Below are 26,892 nucleotides of genomic sequence, written 5' to 3' on the forward strand. Positions count from 1 at the left end.
ATCTTGGAAAAAGCCATGAGACTATTACATATCATTTGTTCTTTATCTTGTTACCACACATGAAGGTTTACCTATTAGAGGTGGGAGTTTTGACTCATTGACTTATGAATGGGCTGGTTCGAGTTGTATTTTTATCTCTGACAGGTCAAACATGTAAGATAAATAGAAATGATCTAAAAGCACCCAAAATGTACTTTACTCCAAAAATGTTATTTTTTGTTCATAGCTATACTACACTTTTTGGCTCAAAAATATAGTATTTTGGAAAAATTGTTTCCGACCAGTGCCCATTGTTTTGAACCATAGCCCAATCCATCCAACCCACCCTCTATCCGGAAAGTAGTAAACTACATAGAAGACATAACATCCGTATCTTATTATCAAGTAACACAGACAGTCAACCGGTAAGACTTTTTTATTCATACATAACACTAATTTTAATAGTATTTTCGTCTTTCAGTTTTCAATGTTTGGGTCTAATTGCTGCACCCTTGATCAGTAAACCCCTCTTCCAAGCCCCGCCTTCATATTCATACAAGGAGAATTCTACGAATCCTTCTTTTTTTGGTTGTACCATAAACTCGCCCACAGGGATCTCAACCCACGTTGATCTTGGTTTTTCCATCAAATTTTCTTTGTGTTGTTGCTTGTTTCCATCTGGTAAAATGAGTCTCACATTGACAGGAACCTCCCACCCGTAAGCAGGGTCTTTTAGCATCACCACAAATACAACCTCGTATTTAATTCCCGGTGTTAACTTGGAAATCTCTAATTTCCCATGAATTTCTAACCAGCAAACATCTATCATTTCTGCACCATCCACAACTTCTTCACTGCATAAACAATGGAAAATGCCTTTTTAGTCTTTTTCTCCTCTTTTTTATATGAATCAGAACCCATTCTAACCCAAACCAGATTGATATATATCAAGGCCTCATGTTTTGACCTGAACCCAACTTGACCCGTCACCTAACCTGACCATTTTTCCAGGCTTAAATCTGAACGGTATGGTTAAGATCCACGAGAGGTGGAAACTTCAAGTACGTTCGTTATATATGATTGGGTTGGTTTGGGTTTTATTGTATCTCAAATGGGTCAAATTATAAAAAGTTCAGCTTAAAGGGAGCGGGTCAAATGGGTCAACATGAAACTATTTTGAACTGTTACCAAACCACCCGACCTGTCTAACCTGCACCTCTAATTACCATTACTTACTGCCCCTCCATAGTAGATAGGACTAAATTATTGACTGGATATCATTTTGTTACAAATGGAAATTTCAATGCCATGTTAGAAAAATAATTCACGTGTAATGTCACATGTCCAGTAAGCAGTTTTTCCAGTTTGATGGCGATGACGGTAATGGTAGTTTTGTAATTTAGGGAACGCACAAACCAAACCAAACCAAACCGTTGTTGAACATTAGTGATGAGAATTAGAAAACAATATTGGTTTTGTTAGAATTTATTTTGTTCAAGGATTGTTTTTGCTTGTGACTGTAATCATCACCTTGTTTCTTTGATGCAGGGCCAACACCAGTAACGGTTGTCTTCCCCCCAAGTGATCGAGAGATCCCTCGCGTACACCAAGAAGCAGTTGCCATGTGATGCCTTGTCAACCCAATATTTCTGCTTCAACGATAATACGATTTCATGTAAAACAATCCAGGTTAGAATTGCTAATCACAAGGAACTTTGACTCCATAAGCCTGTCTTAAATTTTGCCAAATATCTAGCAATTTACAAAATGCATAAAACCTTCTAAATTGTTAACACTAAAGTATCATTTTAATTGTATACTTTATATTAACATACATATTCATCACTTTAGTTGAATATAAAACGTTGAAAGTAAAATAACGAAATCTTGCTTAGCTCAAACCGCTTTGAGTGATTAAAATTTACTGTTTTGACCCGTAAGCCTGTATTACACCCATTTTGACACAAGTTAGCAGTTTACAAAATGAATAATAATAATAATAATAATACCTTGTATAAAACTAGATTATCAAATAAAATAAGATTATCATTGTAATAGAAACGTTTGAGTTGCATTACTCTTTTGACCCAGTTAGAGTTAGTTATTCACATGATTCAACAATTCACAAGAGTAATGAATATGGAAACCGGGCCAACCTTCCTCTTTTTGCTCAAAAACAGGCCAGCATAGAGCGGGTCCATAGATGACATGTTGATCGCGGTATCTGCATCCTTTAGAATGGCATGACAGTCATGAGGTAACCGCGTTATGCCTGCGGTTTTCGTATCATGATGTGTGGGTGATCCTTCACTCTGCTGTTGTGTATCTGCTTGCTGTGAAAATCCAGATCCCATGTTTATATTGAAATATTGAATTGCTGCTGGTGTTTGTTATTTATGTAGAGCAGCAGGAAGGAGCGTAGGTTTGGTCACAGTCAGTCAGTCACTTTGTTTGTTGTGATCTAATCCTGAAGGAATTAGATTCCATGGAGTGGAATCTTAATGGAAGACCGTTCTTTAGAGCTAGAGTTGCCGGATTCCATAGACGTCCAACTTTTTATGCATACAGAGCATCTACGAAAAGATAGGCATTATGGATTGTTGCTTTTATATTTTCTCATATTTTTTTTACTCATTATTTGCTACTAAATAGTCGGTTAATACGTTCCACCGTTTAAGATATTTTTTTTTTATTAATGAACTTGCGTGTACTATATAGCATTTGATAAAAACCAAAGAAAAAAGAGATCAACTGAATTACATTTTTCATTCTATTCAACATTACAATATATATAGATAAACACAATCATAAACCCTAAAGCTCATAAGTAATAGGTTGGGCCTAAAATGTCTGGTTTATAACACTCCTCCTCAGACATTTAGAATTATACACAATTTAACAACATACTTCAGGATGATTTAAATAGGTACTTCAGGACCTGAATAAATAAACTGATACTACTGGATCAGCTATGCTGCCTCATTAAAAACCTTACTAAGAAAACCCAGTGGGACAAAACTTAGTTAAGGGAAAAAGAGTACAGCGTGTATAATTCTCCCCCTGAATTCAACAAACATCTTTCAATCTACGAAGACCGATCTTGTGTGATAGCTGCTCGAAACTGCTTCTAGGTAAATATTTCGTGAACAGGTTTGCTAGATTTTCACTTGACTTGATCTGACGAACATCAATTTCCCCTTCTTTTGGAAGTCATATATTGAGAAGAACTTTGGTGAGATGTGCTTTGTTCGATCACCTTTGATGTAATCTTCTCTGATCTGAGCTTTGCAAGCAGCATTGTCTTCATAAATAATTGTTGGCTTCTTCTTGATTTGTTCTAATACGCATGCTTCTTGTATGTGATTAATCATTGATCTCAACCACACACATTCTCGACCAGCATCATATAGTGCTATTAATTCGGCATGATTTGATGATGTTGTTGTAAGTGTTTGCTTAGTTGACTTCCAAGAAATTGCTGTGCCGCCGTATGTGAATACGTAACCTGTCTGAGATTTTGCTTTGTGGGGATCTGATAGATATCCGGCATCAGCATACCCAACAAGCTGGGACTTTTGATCTTTCTAATAGAAAAGACCTAAGTCTTGTGTCCCGCAAATATACCGGAATATATGTTTTACACCATTCCAGTGTCTACGTGATGGATTCGAACTGTATCTAGCTAGTACATGTACTGCAAATGCAATGTCAGGTCTTGTGTTATTTGCGAGATACATAAGGGCACCGATCGCGCTTAAGTATGGTACTTCTGGACCAAGTACTTCTCCGCCTTCTTCCTGAGGGCGATAAGGATCCTTCTGTGGATCTAGCGGTCGGACAACCATAGGTACGCTAAACGGATGTGCTTTATCCATATTGAATCGTACTAACATCTTCTGGATGTAGTTTGATTGATGGACAAATGTGCCATTGCACAGATACTCAAATTGTAGTCCGATAATTTCGTCATACCCAGATCTTTCATTTCAAATTCCTTCTTTAGCAACTGAGCATCTTTCTCTATCTCTTCAGGAGATCCGATGATGTTGATATCATCAACATAGACTGCTATTATAGTGAAATTTGATAGTGATCTTTTTATAAAAACACATGGACTGATTACATCAGACTTGTATCCTTCTTTTTCGAGATATTCACTAAGTCGATTGTACCACATACGACCAGATTGTTTGAGACCATATAAAGATCTCTAGAGCTTTATAGAACACATATCTCGAGGTGTTGATTTTAATGCTTCAGGCAATTTTAATCATTTAGGGATTTTCATGTAGATGTCATTTTCAAGTGTCCCGTATAAGTATGCGGTGACGACATCCATTAGTCTCATATGAAGTCCTTCAGTGATTGTGAGGCCGATTAGGAACCTAAGGGTTATCGCATCCACTACAGGGGAATACGTTTCCTCATAATCAACTCCTGGGATTTGGGAAAACCCTTGTGCTACAAGTCGAGCCTTATATCGTACAATCTCATTCTTTTCATTTCTCTTTATTGCAAACACCCATTTATAACCTACTGGTTTGACGTCTATGGGCGTTCGGACTACAGGTCCGAAAACATGTCGCTTTTCGAGCGAATTCAATTCGGCGTTTATGGCTTCTTGCCATCCTGGCCAATCATTTCTGTGCATGCATTCTTCTAAAGTTTTAGGTACGTAATCATTTTCATTGATTACATCCGTTGCTATAGCATATGCGAATATATCATCAACACGTGTTTTATTCCGGTTCCACATTGTACTATCTTGTACATAATTAATAGAGATCTCATTTTCGTTCGGTACCGGTGTTTCTTCTGAAACTTCTCTTTCCTCTGGATTCATAGTTGTCTCTTCTGGGACATTTACCTCTACCGGGGTTTCACTTATAATCTTTTGTGAGTTTTCACCAACTGCGTTACGTTGCTCTTTTCGTTTCCGTGGGTTTTTGTCTTTGGAACCGATTAGTCTCCTACGCTTTCGTTGTATAGTAATCGCTTCTGGGATTACTTCAATTTGAGCAGGTGCATTTGATGCTGGTACATGTGACTTTGTCACTCTATTCGTGTCTGTGAATGCATCTGGTAATTCATTCGCTATTCTTTGCAAATGTATGATCTTTTGGACTTCATATTCACATTGACCACTTCGGTGGTCGAGATTTGATAGCGATGATGGATTCCACGTTATTTCTTGTGTTACCAGTCTTTCTTTGTCCTTAACTCCCCCTAAGACTGGGAACATTGTTTCATCAAAATGATAGTCAGCATACCGTGCTGTAAACATGTCTCCCGTCATTGGTTCTAAATATTTAATTATGGACGGGGAGTTAAGACCAATATAGATACCCAGTCTTCTTTGGGGTCCCATTATAGTACGTTGTGGTGGCGGTATTGGTACATATACCGCACAACCAAAAATTCTAAGGTGGGACAAACTTGGTTCTCGTCCGGAGACCAGTTGTAATGGGGAGTATTCGTGATCAGCAGTTGGTGTCAATCTAATCAGTGTAGCGGCATGCAAAATAGCATGACCCCATGCAGAAGATGCTAATTTACATCTCATTAAGAGTGGTCTAGCGATTATTTTTAATCGTTTAATTAGAGATTCAGCTAAACCTTTTTGTGTGTGAACATGAGGTACTGAATGTTCAACATTGATCCCAATTGACATACAATAGTCATTAAAAGCTTGAGATGTGAACTCTCCTGCATTATCCATCCGGATGTTTTTAATTTGATTATCGAGGAAATTGGCTCTCAATTGCATGATTTGAGCTAAAAGTCGGGCAAATGCTACATTTCGAGTAGCTAAAAGGCTCACATGTGACCACCTTGAGGATGCGTCTATTAAGACCAAGAAATAGCGGAATGGTCCACACGGAGGATGAATAGGCCCACAAATATCCCCTTGGATTCTTTCTAAAAATGATGGGGTTTCATGTATCAATTTAGTTTGTGAGGGCCGAGTTATAAGTTTGCCCAAAGAGCATGCTGCACATGATAAGTCTTGTGGTAACAAAACTTTTAAGTTTTTGAGAGGGTGCCCAGTTGCACTTTTGATTATTCGTCTTATCATTATGCTATCAGGATGACCTAGACGGTCATGCCATATATTGAATGTGTCTTTATCTAACAGCTTTTGGTTACTCACCATGTATGATTCGATAGGATTAATATTAGTACAATATAATCCAGAGGATAAGGCTTCTAATTGTTCAACAATTGTTTATTAGCCATTTTTGTTTGAAGTAATTTGAAGATATTCAATATTATTTTCAGATATTGTTTTGAGGTGGTAACCGTTTTTTCGAATATCTTTAAAGCTAAGTAAATTTCTTCAGGATTTACTAGAATATAATGCATTATTAATAGTTAATTTGGTACCCGAAGATAATGTTATGTGTGCTCTGACGGAGCATTCGATAAGGTTACTGACACCAGATATAGTACTAATCGGTGTCTCCGGAGACAACTCAGAGAAAAATTCCATATCTTTGAGAATAGTACTAGTGCTACCGGTACCAGACATTCATCACCAATTATAGCTCTACTGGAGCTGGTATACATATTTCTTCAGGAAATAAAAATAAACAAGAGTTAATTCAAAGAAGTAAAATGAAACATTACAAGAGTTTATAACAAATGTGTTGATATGCCTCAATGAGGTGTTTAGGGGTGTGGCATGTGCGGGACCAATGATTTGACATCCCACATTTATAGCAAATGTTGCTTTGGTTCCCGCTATTTTCCCCTTTCGAAGGTCGCCCCGTATTGTGTCGACTCAATTCATCACCGCTACTTTTATTTTATTTTATTTTAATTATTTTTTTAGTGTTCTGGGACTCTCGATGCCATGTATATCCCCGTCCTCGACCACGACCACGACCTCTGCTGGGGCCGCGACCTCTACCTCTACCTCGTCCGCTTTGATAATTTGCCACATTCGATTCAGGGAATGGGCTTGCACTGGGGGTCGCGATTGATGGTTTTGCAGTACGAGCTTGTTGTTTTGCTTCGCGACCAGAAGATATGATATCAATTCAGAATATTTGGTAAATTTACGTTCCCTGTATTGCTGCGACAGAAGCATATTTGAGGCATGGAACGTTGAGAATTTTTTTTTTCAAGCATATCTTCATCAGTAATTTTCTCACCACATAATTTTAACTTAGAGGTAATGCGGAACAAGGCAAAATTATATTCACTGACAGTATTAAAATCCTGTAGTCGTAAATGAAGCCATTCATAGCGGGCTTTGGGGAGTAAGACCAACTGCTGGTGGTCAAAACGTTCTTTGATGTTTTTTATCTTGAGATGAAGTTTGATTACCATCAATAATTGTCTCCCCCAAATTATTTGCCGTCAAAAGGATTTTAGCATCAAGAGTCCACGAGAGGTAGTTGTTACCCGAGATGTCAAGTGCGGTGAACTCGAGCTTTGATAAGTTCGACATTTTTATCTACAAGGAAAGATTCATGCATTTAAAAAACGAGCATGTGTATAAAATGTATATGGTATGAGAACTTCAGGTTCTCTTTAATTAGAACTACATGTTCTAAACATCATACGATAAGGCTGTTTTGATGTGATCGTGAAGGAAAATAAGTATACGACGGAATGTTAATTTATGTAAAGTATTCTTTGCATTTTTGCTTTATTCTTATTGTAGAATACCACACTAAAGCATTTTACCTTAAAATACGAAAGTATTTTAAGGAAAGGCCCAATTCAAGTATCTAATCCGTTAGAGATTTAGCTTAACTAAATTAAGCATCATTATTTACTTGATTATTGACATTCGACCTGTGCTAGTAGATAAAGTTTTATTAATATTGAACCAGACCCAGATTATGTTGAATTGAAGATTGTGAATCAAAAAAAAAAAAAAAAAAAATAGTGTTGATGAATACGTGATGTCACTAGCCTCCTAAATCATAGCGACTTGTTGGGAATGATTTCAGATTGCCGATTAATGCCTAATGGAGAGCAAAGGTGCTGATAACGTGATAAAAACCAAAGAAAAAAAGAGATCAACTGAATTACATTCTTCATTCTATTCAACATTACAATATATATAGATAAACACAACCATAAACCCTAAAGCCCATAAGTAATGGGTTGGGCCTAAAATGTCTGGTTTATAACAACATTTACTTTGTTTATTTATTTATTTTTATTTTAGAAACATGTATGTATCTGTATCTTACACGAGGTTATATCAATGAAACATTAAGTATTAAGTAATCTATCTATCTACTATAATAAAAGAAAACAAGTTTTGGACACATGTCATTCATTGAAGGTATCCTCAAATTTATACTTATTTTATATTAACTAAATAAATAAAATCTTATCATACTTTGATAAAATATTATCCTCAAATCTAAATTGTTAATTTAATATATTTTTAAAATAAATATCTCTCTTTCCTACTTATCTTATATTAAATATATAAATAATAAATTAATATTAAACGTTATCCTAATTTATTAAAAATATAACTTTTTATTATATACTATAAATTTACAGATGAATTATATATGTATTAAAAAATAAAAAGTAAGTAAATCATTATTTATCATATAAATGGGATTACAAGTACCGACTAAAGCTAGTGTCGCTAATTTGTCTTCCCACTATCACTAACTTGTGGAATTTAACCATGCGTGACAATAATACAAGAGGTTTTTAAGAATATAATGTTTTTATCATTTGGTAGATTTTTCGATCCAACTGTACACGGGTTTTTTAAAGATACGACATTTTTAATATTTCATATACAAAATTACTTTTATTTGATATGTGTAACACACATGGTTTTTAAAGATATAACTCTTTTTTAGATCTATAAACACATGTAACATACGAGGTTTTTAAGGATGTAATTTTTTTATTGTTTGGTAGATTTATTCAACCCGATTATACACGGTTTTTTTAAAGATACGACATTTTTAGTATTTAGTATACAGAATTACATTTATTTAATCTGTGTAATACACATGGTTTTTAAAGATATAACTTTTTTTATTATTTGATATATAAAATTATATTTATTTAACCCGTACAATACACGGGATTCATAAAAATATAACTTTTTATTATTTAATATATAAAATTACATTTATTCAACCCGTGTAATACACGGGGTTCTAACCTAGTTATTAATAAACGAAAAAAATAGTTGAGAAAAGTATGTGTGAGATTCAATGAGAAACACTAAAAAAAGGGGAAATCGGGGAACATTGTATTGAACATGTTAAATATATATATTAAAAATTTAATTTAAAATGAGAAAAATATTTTTTTTTTCAAAAAAAAAAAAATCGGAGCTTTTGCATATAAAGATATGTATAATCTATTCCATTAAAAGAAATCATTTTTGTAAAAAAAAGTATTTTTTTACCTTTTTTACTGTTTTTAAGAAATTTTTGATTTTTTTAGTTTTTTTAGTTTTTATTAAAAAGGCTTCTACATGTATTTGTGATTTGTTGTACGTGATGTATGTTAAGCCGTATTGTATTTTACACTCTTCCTATATATATATATATATATATATATATATATATATATATATAGAGAGAGAGAGAGAGAGAGAGAGAGAAAGAGAGAGAGAGAGAGGCCGATTATTGTACAATAGCCCTAATCCTACATATTGTACGCGATTACCCCAGCCGTAGGATCATCCATCATTTAAACGCGGGTCTAATTAATTGATATGATTAAATTAATCAAATTAATATATAAATCATACCGCCAAGGTTAAAATCGTCATTGCGAAATCATAACCCTGTAAATCAGCGAAGATACTTCAAAATCATATCCTACACCAAAATCAAAAACCTTACATTCTTCTTCTCCAATCTCCGCTCGATTCTTCCGGTGCAATTTCAAACAATCTTAGATAAGAGTATATCAGACATTCCGTTCAATCATCAGAGGGCAAATTAGACAATTCCTTTAACAAGCAAGCATGTCATGAGTTCGTTACACAACTATCTCTGTAATTATGATTCGTATCAGTTCGATTTTTAGGGTTTTATTGATTGTTTGATTGATTCATATCAGATCAGAGCGTTACGTTTGAAGAAACCTAAACACATGCGATTTCATGAACAATAACATGCATATTAAAATAATAACATGCGATTAGACGTTGTGCACATTAAATAATAATATACACATGAGATTTCATAACATATAACATACACATTAAAAAAAATAACATGCGATTAGGTTTTAATGTAACATGCGAATTCCTAAAAGAAATTATGTAACATGCGAAATATGCACATTAAAATAACATGCAAAATACAAAAAAAAAAAAAAAAAAAAAATTCCAAAATGACATGCGAATTTGATAATATCATGCGAAATCCAAACAAATGAATTCCAACATGAATTCATTATCATGCAAAATCCAAAAGAAATAATAATTCCAACATGAATTCCAAAATTAGTCACATGCGAATTTAATAATAATATGCGAATTCCAAAACAACTGAATTCCAACATGAATTCTTTATCATGCGAATTTGTCATATTATCATGAATTCATTATCATGCGAATTTGTCATATTATCATATTATCATTATAATAAAGGAATTCTTATTATCATATCATATGGGATATCAGCAGTGGGCATCGCGTACGTAATGTAGGATTAGGGCTATTGTATTCTACACTTTCTCTCTCTCTCTCTCTCTCTATATATATATATATATATATACATATATATAGGGGAGGGTTTAAATGAGAACGCTAAATATTGTGAGAACCGTGAGAACAAATAAAAAAACCATGAAAACTTGGTCAAAAACAATTCAAATTCAATTTTTTTTTCTACACTTATCATTATTATTCGAATACAATGTTAGAAATTCAATTTACACGTTTAAATTTACGTGAATTCATAAATAAAGAAAATTTACACATGTGTAAGTTTGCCATTTACACATGTGTAAATCTGTTATATTTACACATGTGTAAAAAATCTAAAAAGAGTGATTTTGAAAGGAGAAATGAATTGTTTGATGTTATAAATTCTTGTTTTGATGATGTATCTTAATTACAATGAGGTTTGTATTAAAAAAATTGGTTTTGATTGCTTTTTTCATTCGTTCTCACGGTTCTCGCAATATTTAGCGTTCTCAAGATAACCCTCCCCTATATATATATATATATATATATATATATATATATAGGGGAAGATTCAAATGAAAACCACTAGTTATTGTGAAAACTCGAACACTAATTAAAAAAGCCAAAAAAACATACCAATTTTTTTTTGTATACCATTTTTTATATATATAAAAAAATTTCAAAAAAAAAAAAATGTAGTGCACATGTGTATTATTACACATGTGTATTATTACACATGTGTACTACAAATTTTCTTTTTGAAAAAGGTTCTTTTTTATATAAAAAAACCTGCGATTTTTATAAAAAAATGAAAAAAAATTTTGGTGTGTTTTTTAGGCTTTTTTGAGTTAATTTTCGAGTTTTCACAATAAAAGTGGTTTTCATTTGAACCATCCCCTATATATATATATGGTAGGGTTCTAAAGTTAACACTAATGTATTTGCGAACTGAGTGAACAAATCTTGGCCATTGATTTACACACGTGGATGGCTAGGATTTAATCATCAAATCGTAAAATACACTAGTGTATTTCATCATCAAATCCTGGCCATTGATCTATACACATGTATGGCCAGGATTAGTTCGCTCAGTTCGCAAACTACACTAGTGTTCACTCTTGAACCTAATCCTATATATATATATATATATATATATATATATATATATATATATATATATATATATATATAGTGGGGATCCTACGGAAAGTGTGTTTTTCCTAAAAAGTGTAAAAAGTCATAGAACACAATAATTTCAGGCATAAAACACATCTAAAACTCACAAATAATAGAATGAATATTACTAAAACACCATATTCAAACTCTAATAGTCCATAAAAACTTCAAACACACCATCGTAGAACTATGAATATAAAACACACAACGCTAAACAACATAAAACACAATAATATTTGTCATTCCACAATCAAAGTCTTAACATCTAAAACACAACACAAAACCCACATACATGATGTTTTAGTAATCTTCATCATATTATTTGTGGGTTTTTGGTGTATTTTATGGTTGATATTATGGTGTTTTATGACTTTTTACACTTTTTAGGAAATTTGGACTTTCTGGCCAACTCCTATCCTATATATATATATGTATATGTATATATGGTAGGTTTATCTTGAGAACGCTAAATATTGCGAGAACCGTGAGAACAAATGAAAAAACCAATCAAAACCGATTTTTAATATAAACCTCATTGTAATTAAAATACAACATCAAAAAGGAATTTACAACATCAAATAATTAATTTATCCTCTCAAAATCACTGTTACTAGATTTTTTACGCATGTGTAAATATAACAAATTTACACATGTGTAAATGACCAACTTACACATGTGTAAATTTTCTTTAGAGTTAAATGCCATTTTAGTCCCTGTGGTTTGGGCCATTTTACCAGTTTAATCCAAAGGTTTCATTTTTAACCTGTGGGTCCAAAAAGGTTTCATAGTTGCCATTTTAGTCCACTTGGTTAACTTCATCCATTTTTTCTGTTAACAAGAAGGCCAATTTGGTCATTTTGTATGTAATTTTGTTAACTAAAAGGGCAATTCAGCCATATAAAATGACCGAATTGGCCTTCTCGTTAACAGAAAAAATGGATGAAGTTAACCCAGTGGACTAAAATGGCAACTGTGAAACATTTTTGGACCCACAGGTTAAAAATGAAACCTTTGGAGTAAACTGGCAAAATGGCCCAAGCCACAGGGACTAAAATGGCATTTAACTCTTTTCTTTATTTAAGAATTCATGTAAATTTAAACTCTAACATTGTATTCGAACAATAATGATAAGTGTAAAAAGAAATTTTGAATTTGAATTGTTTTTGACCAAGTTCTTGTGGTTTTCTCATTTATTCTCACGGTTCTCGCGATATTTAGCGTTCTCATTTAAACCCTCCCATATATATATATATATATACACACACACATATATAGGGGACCGCTAAAATGAAAACCACCTCCAGTTGTAAGAACTGCGCGAACCACTTTCTAGCCATTAGATCAAGATGATGGATGGATCAGATTAAAAGTATTTAAAAATAATATAAAGTAGTTTTTGTCTTATTATGTCTTTAATATTTTAATTGAAAAGGGTATTTAAGTAAAAATACTTTTTTTGTCTTTTTATATATATTATATTTAATTGTCTTTTTGTCCTATTCATTAATTGCTTTTTAATACTTTTATTTTTTAAACATAATTTCTTTAATAAAAACAATTTTGAATTCAGATTTTTTTAAAAGATTTTTATACTTTTTACAATTTAAGTTTTACGTTAAACTTTTTGCGTTTTACGTTTTTTTGACACGCCGTTTTTAACGCGTCGTTTTTTACGCGCCGTTTTTCAAGCGTCGTTTTTTACGCGTCGTTTTTTCCACGCCGTTTTTTTTAAGGCGTCGTTTTTCTCGATCGGCGTTTTTTTAACGCGCCGTTTTTTTCGACGTTTTTTAACGTGACGTTTTTTCAAAGCGCCGTTTTTACGTTTTACGCCCCGAGTTTTTACGTTGGCGTTTTTTTACGTTTTACGTGCCAGTCGTTTACGTTAACGTTATTTTACGTTTTACGCGTCGGTTTTTTACGTTTTACGCCCCGGTTTTTTACGTTTTACCCGTCGGTTTTTTACGTTAACGTTTTTTACGTCTTACGCGCCATTTTTACGTTAACGTTATTTACGTTTTACGCACATGTTTTTTACGTTTTACGCGCCGGTTTTTTACGTTAACCTTTTTTTACGTTTTACGCGCCGGTTTTTTACGTTAACGTTTTTTAGGTTAACATTTTTAAATTCAGGTTTTTTACGTTAACGTTTTTTACGTTTTGGTAAAAAAAATTTACGTTTTTTACGTTTTACCTAAACTTTTTACGTTAAAAAGTTTACAGTTTACGTCAAAAAGTTTACGGTTTAATTTTTTTTTTTTACAAAAACTTTTTTACATTTTACGTTCTACGTTAAAAATTTTTACATTTTACATTTTACGGTTTAAAAAGTTTACGGTTTTACGTTTTACGTTAAAATTTTTACATTTTACGTTTTACGTTTAACGTAAAAAGTTTTACGTTTTACGTAAAAAGTTTTACGTTTTACCTAAAAAGTTTACGTTTTACGTAAAAAGTTTAACTTTTTTTTTACAAAAACTATTTTACGCAAAAATGAACGCACTCAGAAATGGCAAACTCGGGAGGTGTCTCAGATATATCGTTATCATCATCGACTAGGGGGGAAAATAAAAAAACAACAACATCAAAACAAAGTGTATCTCGAAAAAAAATCGGGTTAAAAAAAACGAAGTTTTCGCTCAGATTTCCCGATAATCAGAGGCTGCAAAGTGGGGTTGCGGGTTCAAAAACCTACCCTCCACCGTCCTTGTCGCGCCATCGTCAGTTTTTTTTTTTGCATCATCACAGCCGATTCAACAGCAACAAAAACAGAGATTCAACAGAATCAACAGCAACAAAAACAGAGATTCAACAGATTCAACTGCAACAAAAACACAGATTCAACAGAGATTCAACAGCAACAAAAACCCAGATTCAACAGCAACAAAAAAACCCACAGATCAAGAACATATATCAAGAACGCAGGCCAAGATTCAACCGATTCAAACATTCAAAACCCAGAAAAATCAAGAACACATACCAAAAATTCAACAGATCAAGAACACAGGCCAAGATTCAACAGATCAAACCCCACAATGAACACCAAACAGAACAATGAACACCAAACAAAACAATGAACATCTTGAACCGATGACCACCAGCACCGTCTCCCCACCAACCACCTTCTCCCCACAAAACCATCGGTCACCCACCTCTGCCACACACCACCAAAAAACCCCCCACCGCCGCCAACCCTAACACCACTACCACCAACACCGTCGCCCACCTCTACCCCACACCACCACCATCACCGATCTCTGCCTACCACCACCACCACCAGATTTCCGGTGGTGAACAAGGAGAGAGAGATCTGAGAGAACATCTGAATTCCGGTAAGTGAGCAAGGAGAGAGAGGGATCTGATCGGGGTTGCCGCCGTCTGTGCGGCCACCGTCGCCTCTGAACCAGATCCGCCGGAGTTCTATCTCTCTCTCATCTCGATCTCTCCCTCTCTCCCTCTCATGCCGTCGCCTCTGAACCTTCCGCCTCTGTTTTGGGCCACCGGTGTCACGAGCCGCCACCATAGTTGGGGTGGCCGGCGATTTCTTTGGAGACGAAGGGGGGGTGTTCTGCTTGGTGGTTACCGTCGGAAACAAGAGAGAGAGAATGAGAGATGCTAATGGACTAATGAGAGATGAGAGATGAGAGGAAGAAAGTCTGCAACTTAAAAAGAGAGAGAGAGGAGAGATGAGAGAAGAAAGCCTGCAACATTAATTAAGAGGAGAGAGGAGAGAGGAGAGAGGAGAGAGGGGAGAGATTAGACATTTAAAGGAAATGACCAATATACCCTTATTGTTGGCAAGATCTGATTGGTGGAGACTGGTTCTCGCGGTTCTTACAACTGGAGGTGGTTTTCATTTTAGCGGCTCTATATAACGTACCATGCGTATGAGATGAAAATTATGCACATTATAAAACTCAAAACCTTAATCACGCACGTTGAAAAACCATACGCCACGCATGTTAAAAACCATAATTACGCATGAACATAATCACGCATGTACAAAATCTAAAATCACGCATGGGGTAAAAACCTAATCACGCATGTTATAAAACTAATTACGCATGTTATAATTTCATCTCGTACGTATTGTACGTTAAGGGATGTTAGGACCGTTTCGGTTCTTCGAATGCTCCGGCCGGTCAGATATTCACTGATGTGTACAAAATGCAACATATAAATTACATCAATTGTGGCATAAAAGTAACCCTTTTTAGTACTAATGTTGGAAAAAAGTGTGTTTTGTCTTCCTTTTGTATTTTCAGGATTAAATGAGCTCAAATAAACAAAATAAGCAAAAAAGCAGCTAAATCTAACATAAATACAAGAAAAGGAACAAACGTGGCATACCCGGCCTCCACGACGGCATCTTCCCAAGCAAAACAAGAAAACAGAAGGCTGAACACGTCCCGTGCTCAGTGAGCACGGGGGCGTGCCCAAGTGTCAGCAAAAAAGACAAAGCTGTAGAAGCTTCTATCACCCACCACGGGGTCATGCTCAGCGGACACGGGGCCATGGTCAACTCTTAGATTCGCAGAATCTGAGGAAATCTTGATAGTACAAATACGCTTCTGCACACGGGGTCATGCCCAGCGGACACGGGGGCGTGGTCAACTAATGCAGACAAACTGCAATTAATGAAGAAAGAGAAGAAGGATGCACACGGGGCCGTGCCCGAGCTGCTGTTCAGGCTATAAATAGGGGTGCTTGGCTCATTTGCAAACCATCCCTTGGCACACCACCTCTCTCACACTTCACCCACCACCCACCACCATCACAACACCACCATCACAACACCATCATCCACCACCATCATCCATTGTCCATCATAGAGTGTGTGAGTCATCTCGGGATCCAAGATTGATCGTAAGAGTTCTTGACAATCAAAGGCCATGTTTGCCTAGGTCTCTTACATCACTTGGTGAAGACAAGTGTTTAGTGTAATACCTTTTATTTTGAATCTTTTCACACTTTCTATTTGGTTATGTATTAATGACTTTAATAACTAGTTTCTTATGTTGAAGGTTATTCTTCCTTATCATTTGTCCGTGGTGTCTTGGCATTATTTTACTGTGTATATAAAATAAAAGATTTTCACCATTCATATTTCCACGGTCTATATGGAGATATGTTGGATAACTGGTCAGGGGTTAAGAGAACGATTTGGTAAGAGTCTTGCCATTGTTCAGTGTATAGATCCTGCAAAGGACCTGGGTCAAATTTAGTAGGACCTCCTTCAATACCCACCGGTATTGGATGGCGGGGGTCCAAACTCTTTGATCCCCTCATAAGTTAAACTACTATTAAAACTTTAACCCGGCTACTTAGGACTGTATCCCTGCTGACTCAGACTACTTAGCCGAGGGTAACGTCACCTTCAAAAGAGGGGCCTACCACAATATGCATTAATAACTTAATTAATTATCTTTCAATAATCCGACCCTTTAGGATTGTATCCTTGCTGACTCAAACTACTGGATTGAGGGTAGCGTCACCTTCAAAAGAGGGGCCTACTACAATAACTAAGATAATCTCTTAAAAAGTGCAAAAGTGTGGAAATAATCATAGGTTACACTACACACGAGTCGGATCCAAGTGATTCATCTTGTCTATCTGTTTTTACTTTTATTTTATTTTTCAGCATTTTAGTTAGTTTTATTTTTCTAGTTTAAAAACCTTTTTCTAATTTTTGATTTGATTAGACGTTGAGGATAAACCGGTACTAAAAGCTCTTGTGTCCTTGGACGACCTCGGTATCTTACCAACACTATACTACACTCACGATGGGTGCACTTGCCTATATGTGTGTTTAGTGTTAGTAAATATCGTATTTTATAAATTTAAAACTTGGCAAAAAAAAGTGTAAAAGGGCTTAAAAATATACACCTAAAATATATTACACCACGCACACATCATCACCATATCATGTGCGGAATCCATGTATGATGATGACAAACACAAGAACTCTATAAATAAACTGGTTTCTATTGATAATATTCAAGTACAAAACCACGAAACCAGACGGACAAAGTTTCTCCTCTCAAGTCCAACAACTTAGAAATGACAAGACCCAAGCCTCTTATTTATAGTCGTGCAAAACCATAGGAGTGATAGGGTCCTTCCGTGCGGAAGGGTGTTTGGGACAACTGACCCATGTCGCACGAAAGCAACTGGGACAAGAGGCCCTCTCGTACGAAAGGTATTGAAGTCCCTTTCGCACAAAAGACTCTTTCGTGCGAATGGGTCTTTTACATTCAAAACCGACCTTTCGACACATAATCCTATACAATTAACTATGACACGTTACGTTGACGGAGGCAATAGACATAATGCACTCACAGACTCCCCTTTAAATATTGCCACAGTCAATCATCTTTGTCGATCCTTGTCATAGTCAATCTTTGATCTCTTCGGAATCTTTGATAAATTTAACATTCACATACTCCTTTTTTCTCTTGTAAATCATCAGACTCTCTCTTTGCAATCCCCCCTTGCTTTAGCAATCTTCATTTGACAATTCAGCTCCACAATCTTTCTCTTTAGCTTGAACTTTTCTCTGTTTAACGTGTTATCCAGCTCTCCCTATCAATTAGCTTTCTATCAAATCTCACTAACATTCAAATACACATTTTAGATTTCACTTGTGACAGTTTATCAAATCAGACATCATTTTCAAACTTTAAACATGATTAGCATCAATAACCCTCACAAATAATCAAGTCCAAATTAATGACCTTGATTATCCAAGTTATCCACCAAGTCCAAATTAATGACCTTGGTTGATATTAACAAACAAACTTAAGATTTTCATTTTCAAATTCAAGTTTCAAATTGTGAATGCATATGTTTATCAATTGCGTCAATCACGTAACATAGTTTTATCAGATGATACAAGACCAGTGCAGAATAAAGCAAAAGGAAAAGTTGAAATGTTCTGAAGTCCATTCGGACGGATGGACATATATGTCACACTCCAACCGATGGTGGAAACATCGGGGCGCGGCACTGAGCGAAACAGATTGTCCAGAAGTTTCCATAACAACTATATTTACCAAATATTTAAAGCAACACGTCCCATACCATGTCATAAATGATAATACAATTATTACAGAAAAGATCTAGTCAAATTGTTCTGTTCCGACAACTCAGATTCTTATTACATACAATAGTTTATTGTTGACCTAGGTCTTTCCTAGCCTCGATTTCACAGCAAAGTAAGCAGATAAGCATCCTAAGCACCTGTCACATACGTTAAAGTAAAAGTCAATACACATAGTGTAAAGGTGAGCATACAAGTTTAATAGATATAATAGAGTTTGAAATCGATTACGCATAACCAGCACGTACACAGTGTGAAATTGAGGCATGTTAGTTATCGACATGAACCTATCGATACCAATGACTGCGGGTTGACTGCCCAAGGCAGTCTACGATACACACTCACCACTGTGAGCCATGTAACTAATTGTCCTTAACAACCCCTGCGTAAACAGGTGCTGAGTCCAAACTATAGTACTATCGTTGCTAAGGCAGGTAGACAGCATCCATGTGTAAACATAACAAACAAGCATTCATTAAGTCACGTATGCATGAGATAGCGGTTAGCGTTAATAGTATTGCGTAGTGTGTTCGATGTGATTTTTGTATAAGTAACGTATGTAACACCCAAAAGTGCGTAAAGCAAAAAGGGATCAAGTATACTCACAACGATTGATGGATTGAAGGGGGCGCTAGAGAGTAGGGTTAGCATGATCGAACGAATACCATAACGATAAGTGACGCACAAAAGGATGCAAAGTACAAGTGAGTCAGACAGCAGTTTGATCGGGTGGTAGTCCGTTCGAACAACCAGTCATGCGAGTGGTAGTTCGGACGGCCAGTCGTGCGAGTGGTAGTCCGTTCGGATGACCGTTCGAGTGGATTGTTTCTTCCTTTGGGGAAGGATGTGTTTGTGTATGATGGCTTGACTTTTGAAGTTTTTGTTGTAGTATTTAGAAAACATAGAAGTATCTCTACCTTTCAGGTCAGTCGATCAGACGGTTGTTCGATCGGACGTCAACCCGATTGGTTGAACACTTTAGCAGGTTGTCACTCGATCGGACGGTGGTCCGTTCGGATGGCATCCTTTGTGCATTGAACATGTTGAAAATTGTTTAAGTGTGGAAGTTCAAATATCTCATGATTCGAATGGCAGTTCGATCGGATGGTAGTCCGATCAGACAACAATTCGTTCAACACTCAAACTTCAAATGTTGGCAAAAAGGGTTAAGTGTGGGACCCATGGTGCAAGTCGTTCAGATAGGCCAGTCGTTCGGACAGCAATCCGATCAGATGGCACCCCGTCCTGGGCGTCCTATTCGTCTTACACTTGGTTGTTTTGATTATTTGTCGTTTTATTGAGACGTTTTGATAATGTGCTATCCAACAGAACCTCATCCTAAGTTTTAGTGACCCAACTGAACAGGAACCACCCAAGTTCAGTCAGTCCACCGGTTCAAGACGATTGTTCTTGGTTAACCCGAAATCGATAATCTCATGGATAGAATACGGATCTAGAACCAACACAACCACAAGAATGAGTAGTAAGTCGGCACGAGCTCCGATTCTATCGGTTTTGAGTGCATTGAGTGTAAAAGAGTTGGAAAGAAAGTTTGAAAAACCATCTTTCAATCCTTTTTCTTGTGAATATGTTCAGATCTATGAAAGATCTTTGTTAGTTTATGTGGAAATCGATTAGATCTAAGTTGTTCTTGGTGGATTGAGGCCGAAACATGAAGCTCTTCAAGAACACATGATGACGTCATCCTAGAACACCTTGAATCTTGATGATTTCACGGTTAAAAGTGAAGATTCAAAAGGTAGAAAGGTGTAGGAGTGCGTGTAGATTAAGGAAGTACAAGATTTAGGATGAGATCTTATCGGAATTGTGAGAAATCTGACGAAAAGTGAGGAGAATGAGCTGGTCGGACGTCAGTTGCCAAAAGTAGAAAGTATGAAAGTGACAAGAGGTATTTATAGGGTTACCCAAAGTGGAAAGGGGCTGGTCGTTCGGCCAGGTAGCCCGATCGGACAGCCTGTCCGATCGGACGGCTGTCCGATCGGACGGCAGTCCGAGCGAACGGCTGGTCGCCTGATCGATCAGTCGCTTGGTTAGAGTGTTCGGTGCGACGAGTTTTGCCGTTTCGATTTTGATTGCGAGCATTGCGATGCGAGAGAGTTTCATAGTCAAATTACTTTTAATCCCAACTACTCATATCTTGCACTATCTCTTCTCCACCAATTATCATACCATTTCGATTGCGATTGAGTTCGATTGCGTTTCGATTGATTACCACACATAACATAATTTAAACATGCACAAGGAACACATAAGGCACACACACACACGTATAACAATAACCAATAATGCGTAATTCGAGTTGCGAGTGCGATTGCGATAGCGATAAAGCGATTAAACATGCGATAAATATCGATTACCAAGCGATTATTAAAAGATACTCCACATAATACAACTAAAGCGAAAATAAAATAGACTACTCTACGAGTCAAAGAAGTTAAAACAGGAATTGAGCAAGGAGAGACAGATCGCAATTAGCAGTCTTTTCTTCCTTTGACTTCAATCTTGACTTTGACTTTGACTTTCGAAACACGGGGTGTTACAGCCTCCCCTAGTTGAGGGAATTTCGTCCCGAAATTAGGCCGAAGCCGTAACAAACAACTGTGTGTACTTCGTCTTCATGTCTCTTTCGAGTTCCCAAGTGAACTCTGCGCCTCGTTGCCTTCCCATCGGACTTTCACAACAGGAATGCGCGAGCGTCGGAGCTGCTTGGTTTGGCGATCCATGATTTCGACAGGCTTTTCCACGAAGTGTAGTGTTTCGTTTATTTGGAGGTCTTCAAGAGGTACAATTAAATCATGCTCAGCCATACACGTGCGGAGGTTCGAAACATGGAAAGTCGGGTGGACATTACTAAGTTCCTCCGGTAGTTCGAGTCTGTAGGCGACTTTTCCGATCCTTTCCAGAATCTTAAAAGGTCCAACATATCGAGGCGCTAGTTTCCCTTTCTTTACGAATCTGACCACACCCTTCCAAGGTGATACCTTAAGGAGTACGTAGTCACCAACGTCAAATTCAAGGGGCTTGCGTCGTCTATCGGCGTAGCTTTTCTGTCGACTTCGAGCTTTCAACAAGTTGTCTCAAATCTGGAGGACTTTATCAGTTGTTTCTTGCAATAGCTCGGGACCGGTTAATTGCGAGTGACCGATCTCATGCCACACAATAGGCGATCGACATTTTCTTCCATATAAAGCTTCAAACGGTGCCATTTGAATGCTGAAATGATAACTGTTATTATACAAGAATTCGACTAACGGCAGGTAAGTGTCCCAATTACCACCGAAATCTATGACACACGAACGGAGCATGTCTTCAAGAGTACGTATCATTCTTTCAGTCTGACCGTCGGTTTGAGGGTGGAATGCGGTACTTAGGTTAAGCGTAGTACCGAGAGCCGCTTGAAACCTTTCCCACAGTCGCGAGGTAAACCGAGCATCACGGTCAGAGATGATGTCGCGAGGCGTCCCATGATTACAAATGATCTCATTGGTGTAGATTCGGGCTAATCATTCTACCTTGTAGTCTTCCCGTATTGGCCAAAGTGAGCAGATTTGGTCAAACGGTCAACAACAACCCAGATGCTGTCGTGACCTGATAACGTGTGTGGAAGCTTTGTTATGAAGTCCATGACTATACTCTCCCACTTCCACATAGGGATCGGCGGTTGTTCGAGTAAGCCAGAGGGTCTTTGGTGTTCGGCCTTGACCTTTGCACAAGTCAGGCACTTCCCAATGTAGAGAGCAATATCCCTTTTCATGCCCGGCCACCAGTACTTGTAGTGAAGGTCCTGGTACATTTTATCGGCACCGGGATGAATAGAATACCGGGATTTGTGGGCTTCGTCCATCAATATCTGTTGCAAATTGGTCCGTTTAGGGATCCAAACTCGGTCTAGATAATGAAATATCCCATTCGGCTTATTCACAAGTTGACTCCATCTTGATAGATTCGTTCCATCTTCAAGGTGCGTTCATTAAAACATGCATGCTGGGCTTCGCGGATGAAGGTTTCAAGATCGTATTGGGCTTGGGTATTACAAATGCTGAGCAAATAACTCCGTCTGCTGAGAGCGTCGGCAACGACATTTGCTTTGCCTGGGTGATAACGAATCTCACAGTCGTAATCGTTGAGAAGTTCTACCCATCGGCATTGACGCATATTAAGTTCTTTCTGATCAAAGATGTGTTGTAGGCTCCTATGATCGGTGAAGATCGTACACTTGGTACCATACAGCTAGTGTCACCAAATCTTTAACGCAAAAACAACTGCGCCTAGATCGAGATCATGGGTTCTATAGTTCTTCTCATGGATTTTGAGCTGTCGAGATGCGTAAGCTATAACCTTGTCCCGCTGCATAAGAACACAACCAAGACCAAGGTTGCAAGCATCACAATAGACAATGAAGTCGTCGTTTCCGTCGGGCAATGTGAGAACAGGAGCATTGCAAAGCATATGCTTGAGGGTTTGGAAGGTAGACACTTGTTCAGTTCCCCAAACAAAAGGCTTGTCTTTATGCGTAAGAGCGGTAAGCGACACAACAATTTTTGAGAATCCTTCGATAAAGTGTCGATAATAGCCCACTAATCCGAGAAAAGAACGGAGTTCAGACGGGTTCTTGGGTGTAATCCAACTCCTAACTGCTTCAATCTTCGCCGGATCAACGTGAATACCTTGACTATTTACGATGTGAGCCAGAAACTGAACCTCCCCTAGCCAGAATTCGCACTTGGAGAACTTGGCATAGAGTTGATTCCCCTGGAGTAGCTCGAGAACCAAACGTAGATGTTGCGCGTGTTCGGCCTTCGACTTGGAATAGATCAAGACATCGTCGTTGAACACGATGACGAAACGGTCGAGATATGGTTTGCACACGCGATTCATCAGATCCATGAAAACCGCGGGTGCGTTGGTTAAACCAAAAGGCATAACGACGAATTCATAATGGCCATAACGGGTGCGAAACACGGTTTTGGGTATATCCTCCTCTGAAATGCGTAGCTGGTGATAGCCTGAGCGTAGGTCGATCTTTGAGAAACACGTAGCACCTTGTAGCTGATCAAACAAATCATCAATGCGAGGCAGGGGATAGCGGTTCTTGATGGTTAACTTATTCAATTCCCGGTAGTCGATGCACATCCTGAACGACCCGTCCTTCTTTTTGACGAAAAGGACTGGCGCGCCCCAAGGAGAGGTGCTCGGGCGAATGAAGCCTTTCTCAAGTAATTCCTGAAGCTGACTTGAGAGTTCACGCATTTTGGATGGTGCGAGTCGGTAAGTAGCTTTGGCAACAAGGTTGGCTCCAGGAATGAGGTCGATACGAAAGTTGATATCACGACTTGGCGGAAGTCCGGGGAGATCGTCAGGGAATACCTGAGGAAATTCATGGACCACGGGAACGTTTTTCACTTCTGTCTTTCCTTTCTTTTTCTTCTCCGCTACTACAATGTTAGCCAAGAAATCTCTGTATTCCTTGAGGAGATACTTGCTAACTTGGACACATGACATGAGTTTGAGACCTTTCGAAGCAGTTTCGCCATAAACACATAATAAATCACCATTCGCGAGCGAGAATCGAATCATCTTATCGAAGCACACAACTTCAGCATGGTTTTCGCGAAGAAAGTCCATGCCTACTATGAGGTCAAAACTTCCGAGTTGCATCGGAATAAGGTCGATTGGGAAGATGTGATTGTTGAGCTCAAGAGTACAATCACGAAGAACAGAATTAACGGCGACAGTTCTTCCGGTGGCGACTTCAACATCGAATGTTGAGGGGAGATGGGAGCGCTTACGACTAAGAAGCTTCTCGAATTCAAACATCATAAAGCAGTTATCGGCTCCAGTATCAAACAAACATGAAGCATAAATACCATTCACAAGGAACGTACCATTGACCACGTTGTTGTCAGCCTGGGCTTGGCGCACATTGATGTTGAAAGTTCTGGCGCGTGCGGCTTGTTGCTGCTGCTGCTGCGACTGTTGTTGCTGATGAGGCTGCTGCTGCTGGGGCTCTTGTTTCACAACCCTGTTCGGGCACATGTTCGCAAAGTGGTTGGGATCACCACATGCGAAGTAGACTCGAGCGTTGACCATGGGTGCCTGAGCCGCGTGTTGGCCTTGAGGGGCTGGGAGCAGAGCTTGATGAGCAGTGGCTTGAGCTGGTGCTTGACGGGGACCAGTACGGCAGTTAATAGTGAAGTGGTCGTACATATTGTAGTGAGCGCAGAAACGACAGGCGAGACCCACCGGATGATGATAAGTACATGTTGGGCAGGCAGGGTGGGGGCCGGTGTATGCGCGCTTTGCAGGCGATGCATAAGTAACTGGTGCTGGGCGGTGGTGAGACTGCTGCTGAGCCGGTACGGCTTGAAGTGGAGCAGAAATGGTGGTTGCAGCACAGTTCTTGTTGCTGGAGCTGCTGTTGTTCTTCTTCCTGCGGCGTGAGAACTTTGACGGTTGAGCAGCGCGGTTTCAGCGTTTGGTGCGGTGGTGACTTGGTGCAGACTCTTCGAAGCTTTATCCCAAAAACCATTTTTACCCACTTGTCGTTGATTTCGGCGGCAAGCAAGTAAGTTTCTTCGATCGTTGCTGTCTTTGCGGCGTGCACAAAATCCGCAACACAGTCGGGTAGAGCTCGGATGTACTTCTTGATTGCCATGTCGAGCGTCTTCACTTGATCATGATAGATGATGCTGAGCTGCTTAAAGCGAGCAGTCAGGGCAGCATTGTCACCTTCCTTCTGCTTAATGTTCCAGAATTCGTCCTCCAACTTTTGGCATTCATGGGGAGGGCAGAATTCATCCTTCATGATGGCTTTCAACTCTTCCCATGTCAGCTCATAGGCTGCATCGTTTCCGCGTTTGTTTCGTTCGGCCATCCACCAGTCTAGTGCGCGGGACTGGAAGACGCCGGTAGCGTTTAAAGTGCGGAGATTTTCCGGACATCCACTCTGGCGCAGAGTGACTTCGATGGAATCAAACCATTAAAACATAGCCATCAGGCCATCTTCTCCAGTGAATTCCTTTGGACCGTAAGCCTTGAACTGCTTGAAGCTGAAAGCAGTCTTGGTAGCAACCTTAGGAGCTTCGGTTTTGGACACCTCAGACGATTTTTTAACATTCTCGTAAATTTCACTCACGATCTGAGGCACAACCTTGGCGACTTGTTTAGCGAGGATGGCAGCAAGGCGATTGTCCCTCTGTTCCTGGCGAGTGAGTCGTGGGTAATATTGTCTGCAACAGACATCGTCATAGGTCTCAGACACGTCATAAATCGAATCTCACCTCACACGTCTAATACTTACTAAAGCTCAGGAACACAATGAAACATGTATCACATAAACACATAGGCACATAATCACAGATTCACGTAGAGACACATAAGCACATAAACACATAAGCACGTAGGGCACAGAAGCACAGAAGCACATACACATGTAATTACAGAGGCAGTCAGAATACAGAAACCTATCATTCAAAGTCCGTGGGCGCTCGAATATAGCGATCGCGTTTAGCATAGCGATTAGTATGGTATAAGCGTATAACATAGCATAAGGTCGTCCATAATTTAGCGATTTGTCAGCGTTTTGAGATAGAAGTGCAGTGCGAGTCGTGCGTGTCGATCGAAGTGAGAGCAAAAATCGAATAATTCTCCAAAATTTAAACACATAAACCGGTAAATACATACAAACATATAAAAATCGACGAATCATCAGAGTCAGCAGTTGCGGGCTCTGAATCGAAACACATATAAATCGAGAAATAGATTGTCTGTGGCTATTAGACATTGACTATCCAAAGTGGTTCGACTATTCTCAAGGACTTGTTGTACACATTTTGACTTTCAGGATCGTGCTTCTGCCTCGATTCTTGGGCGTTCGGCACACATCCCTTTAGTCATACAGTGACTTCAGGTCGTTGGAGTCCGTCGATACTTTGGTGAGAGTTTTGTAAAACCAAGTAAAGGTCGGATCAAGTCGTCAAGG

The 26,892-nt window shown here is 38.1% G+C and overlaps 1 protein-coding gene and 1 long non-coding RNA gene across 2 annotated transcripts; one reads left to right on the forward strand and one right to left on the reverse strand.

The window, feature by feature from the left end:
• Positions 1-189: 189 nt before the first annotated feature.
• LOC110895579 (protein PHLOEM PROTEIN 2-LIKE A1) lies at positions 190-2,386 on the reverse strand. The gene is made up of 3 exons (XM_022142904.2): positions 2,136-2,386; positions 1,510-1,628; positions 190-833 (listed from the first exon to the last, which is right to left on the reverse strand). The coding sequence occupies exons 1-3, from the start codon at positions 2,331-2,333 to the stop codon at positions 464-466; spliced, it is 687 nt and encodes a 228-aa protein (XP_021998596.1). The 5' UTR covers positions 2,334-2,386; the 3' UTR covers positions 190-463.
• On the forward strand, positions 1,527-2,696 carry LOC110895580. Its single transcript, XR_002567249.2, has 2 exons — positions 1,527-1,668; positions 2,382-2,696. It is a non-coding gene; the product is annotated as an uncharacterized LOC110895580 (long non-coding RNA).
• The last annotated feature ends 24,196 nt before the right edge of the window (positions 2,697-26,892 follow it).

Source organism: Helianthus annuus, chromosome 12, assembly GCF_002127325.2.
Source record: "Helianthus annuus cultivar XRQ/B chromosome 12, HanXRQr2.0-SUNRISE, whole genome shotgun sequence".
Lineage (NCBI taxonomy): Eukaryota > Viridiplantae > Streptophyta > Magnoliopsida > Asterales > Asteraceae > Helianthus > Helianthus annuus.

Coding starts and splice junctions, on each gene's coding strand:
- LOC110895579 (XM_022142904.2), bottom strand. CDS start 2,333: ATGGGATCTGGATTTTCACAGCAAGCAGATACACAACAGCAGAGTGAA. Junction 1,629..2,135: donor TTTTGAGCAAAAAGAGGAAG/GTTGGCCCGGTT, acceptor TCGTTGAAGCAG/AAATATTGGGTTGACAAGGC. Junction 834..1,509: donor CCCTGCATCAAAGAAACAAG/GTGATGATTACA, acceptor TTGTTTATGCAG/TGAAGAAGTTGTGGATGGTG.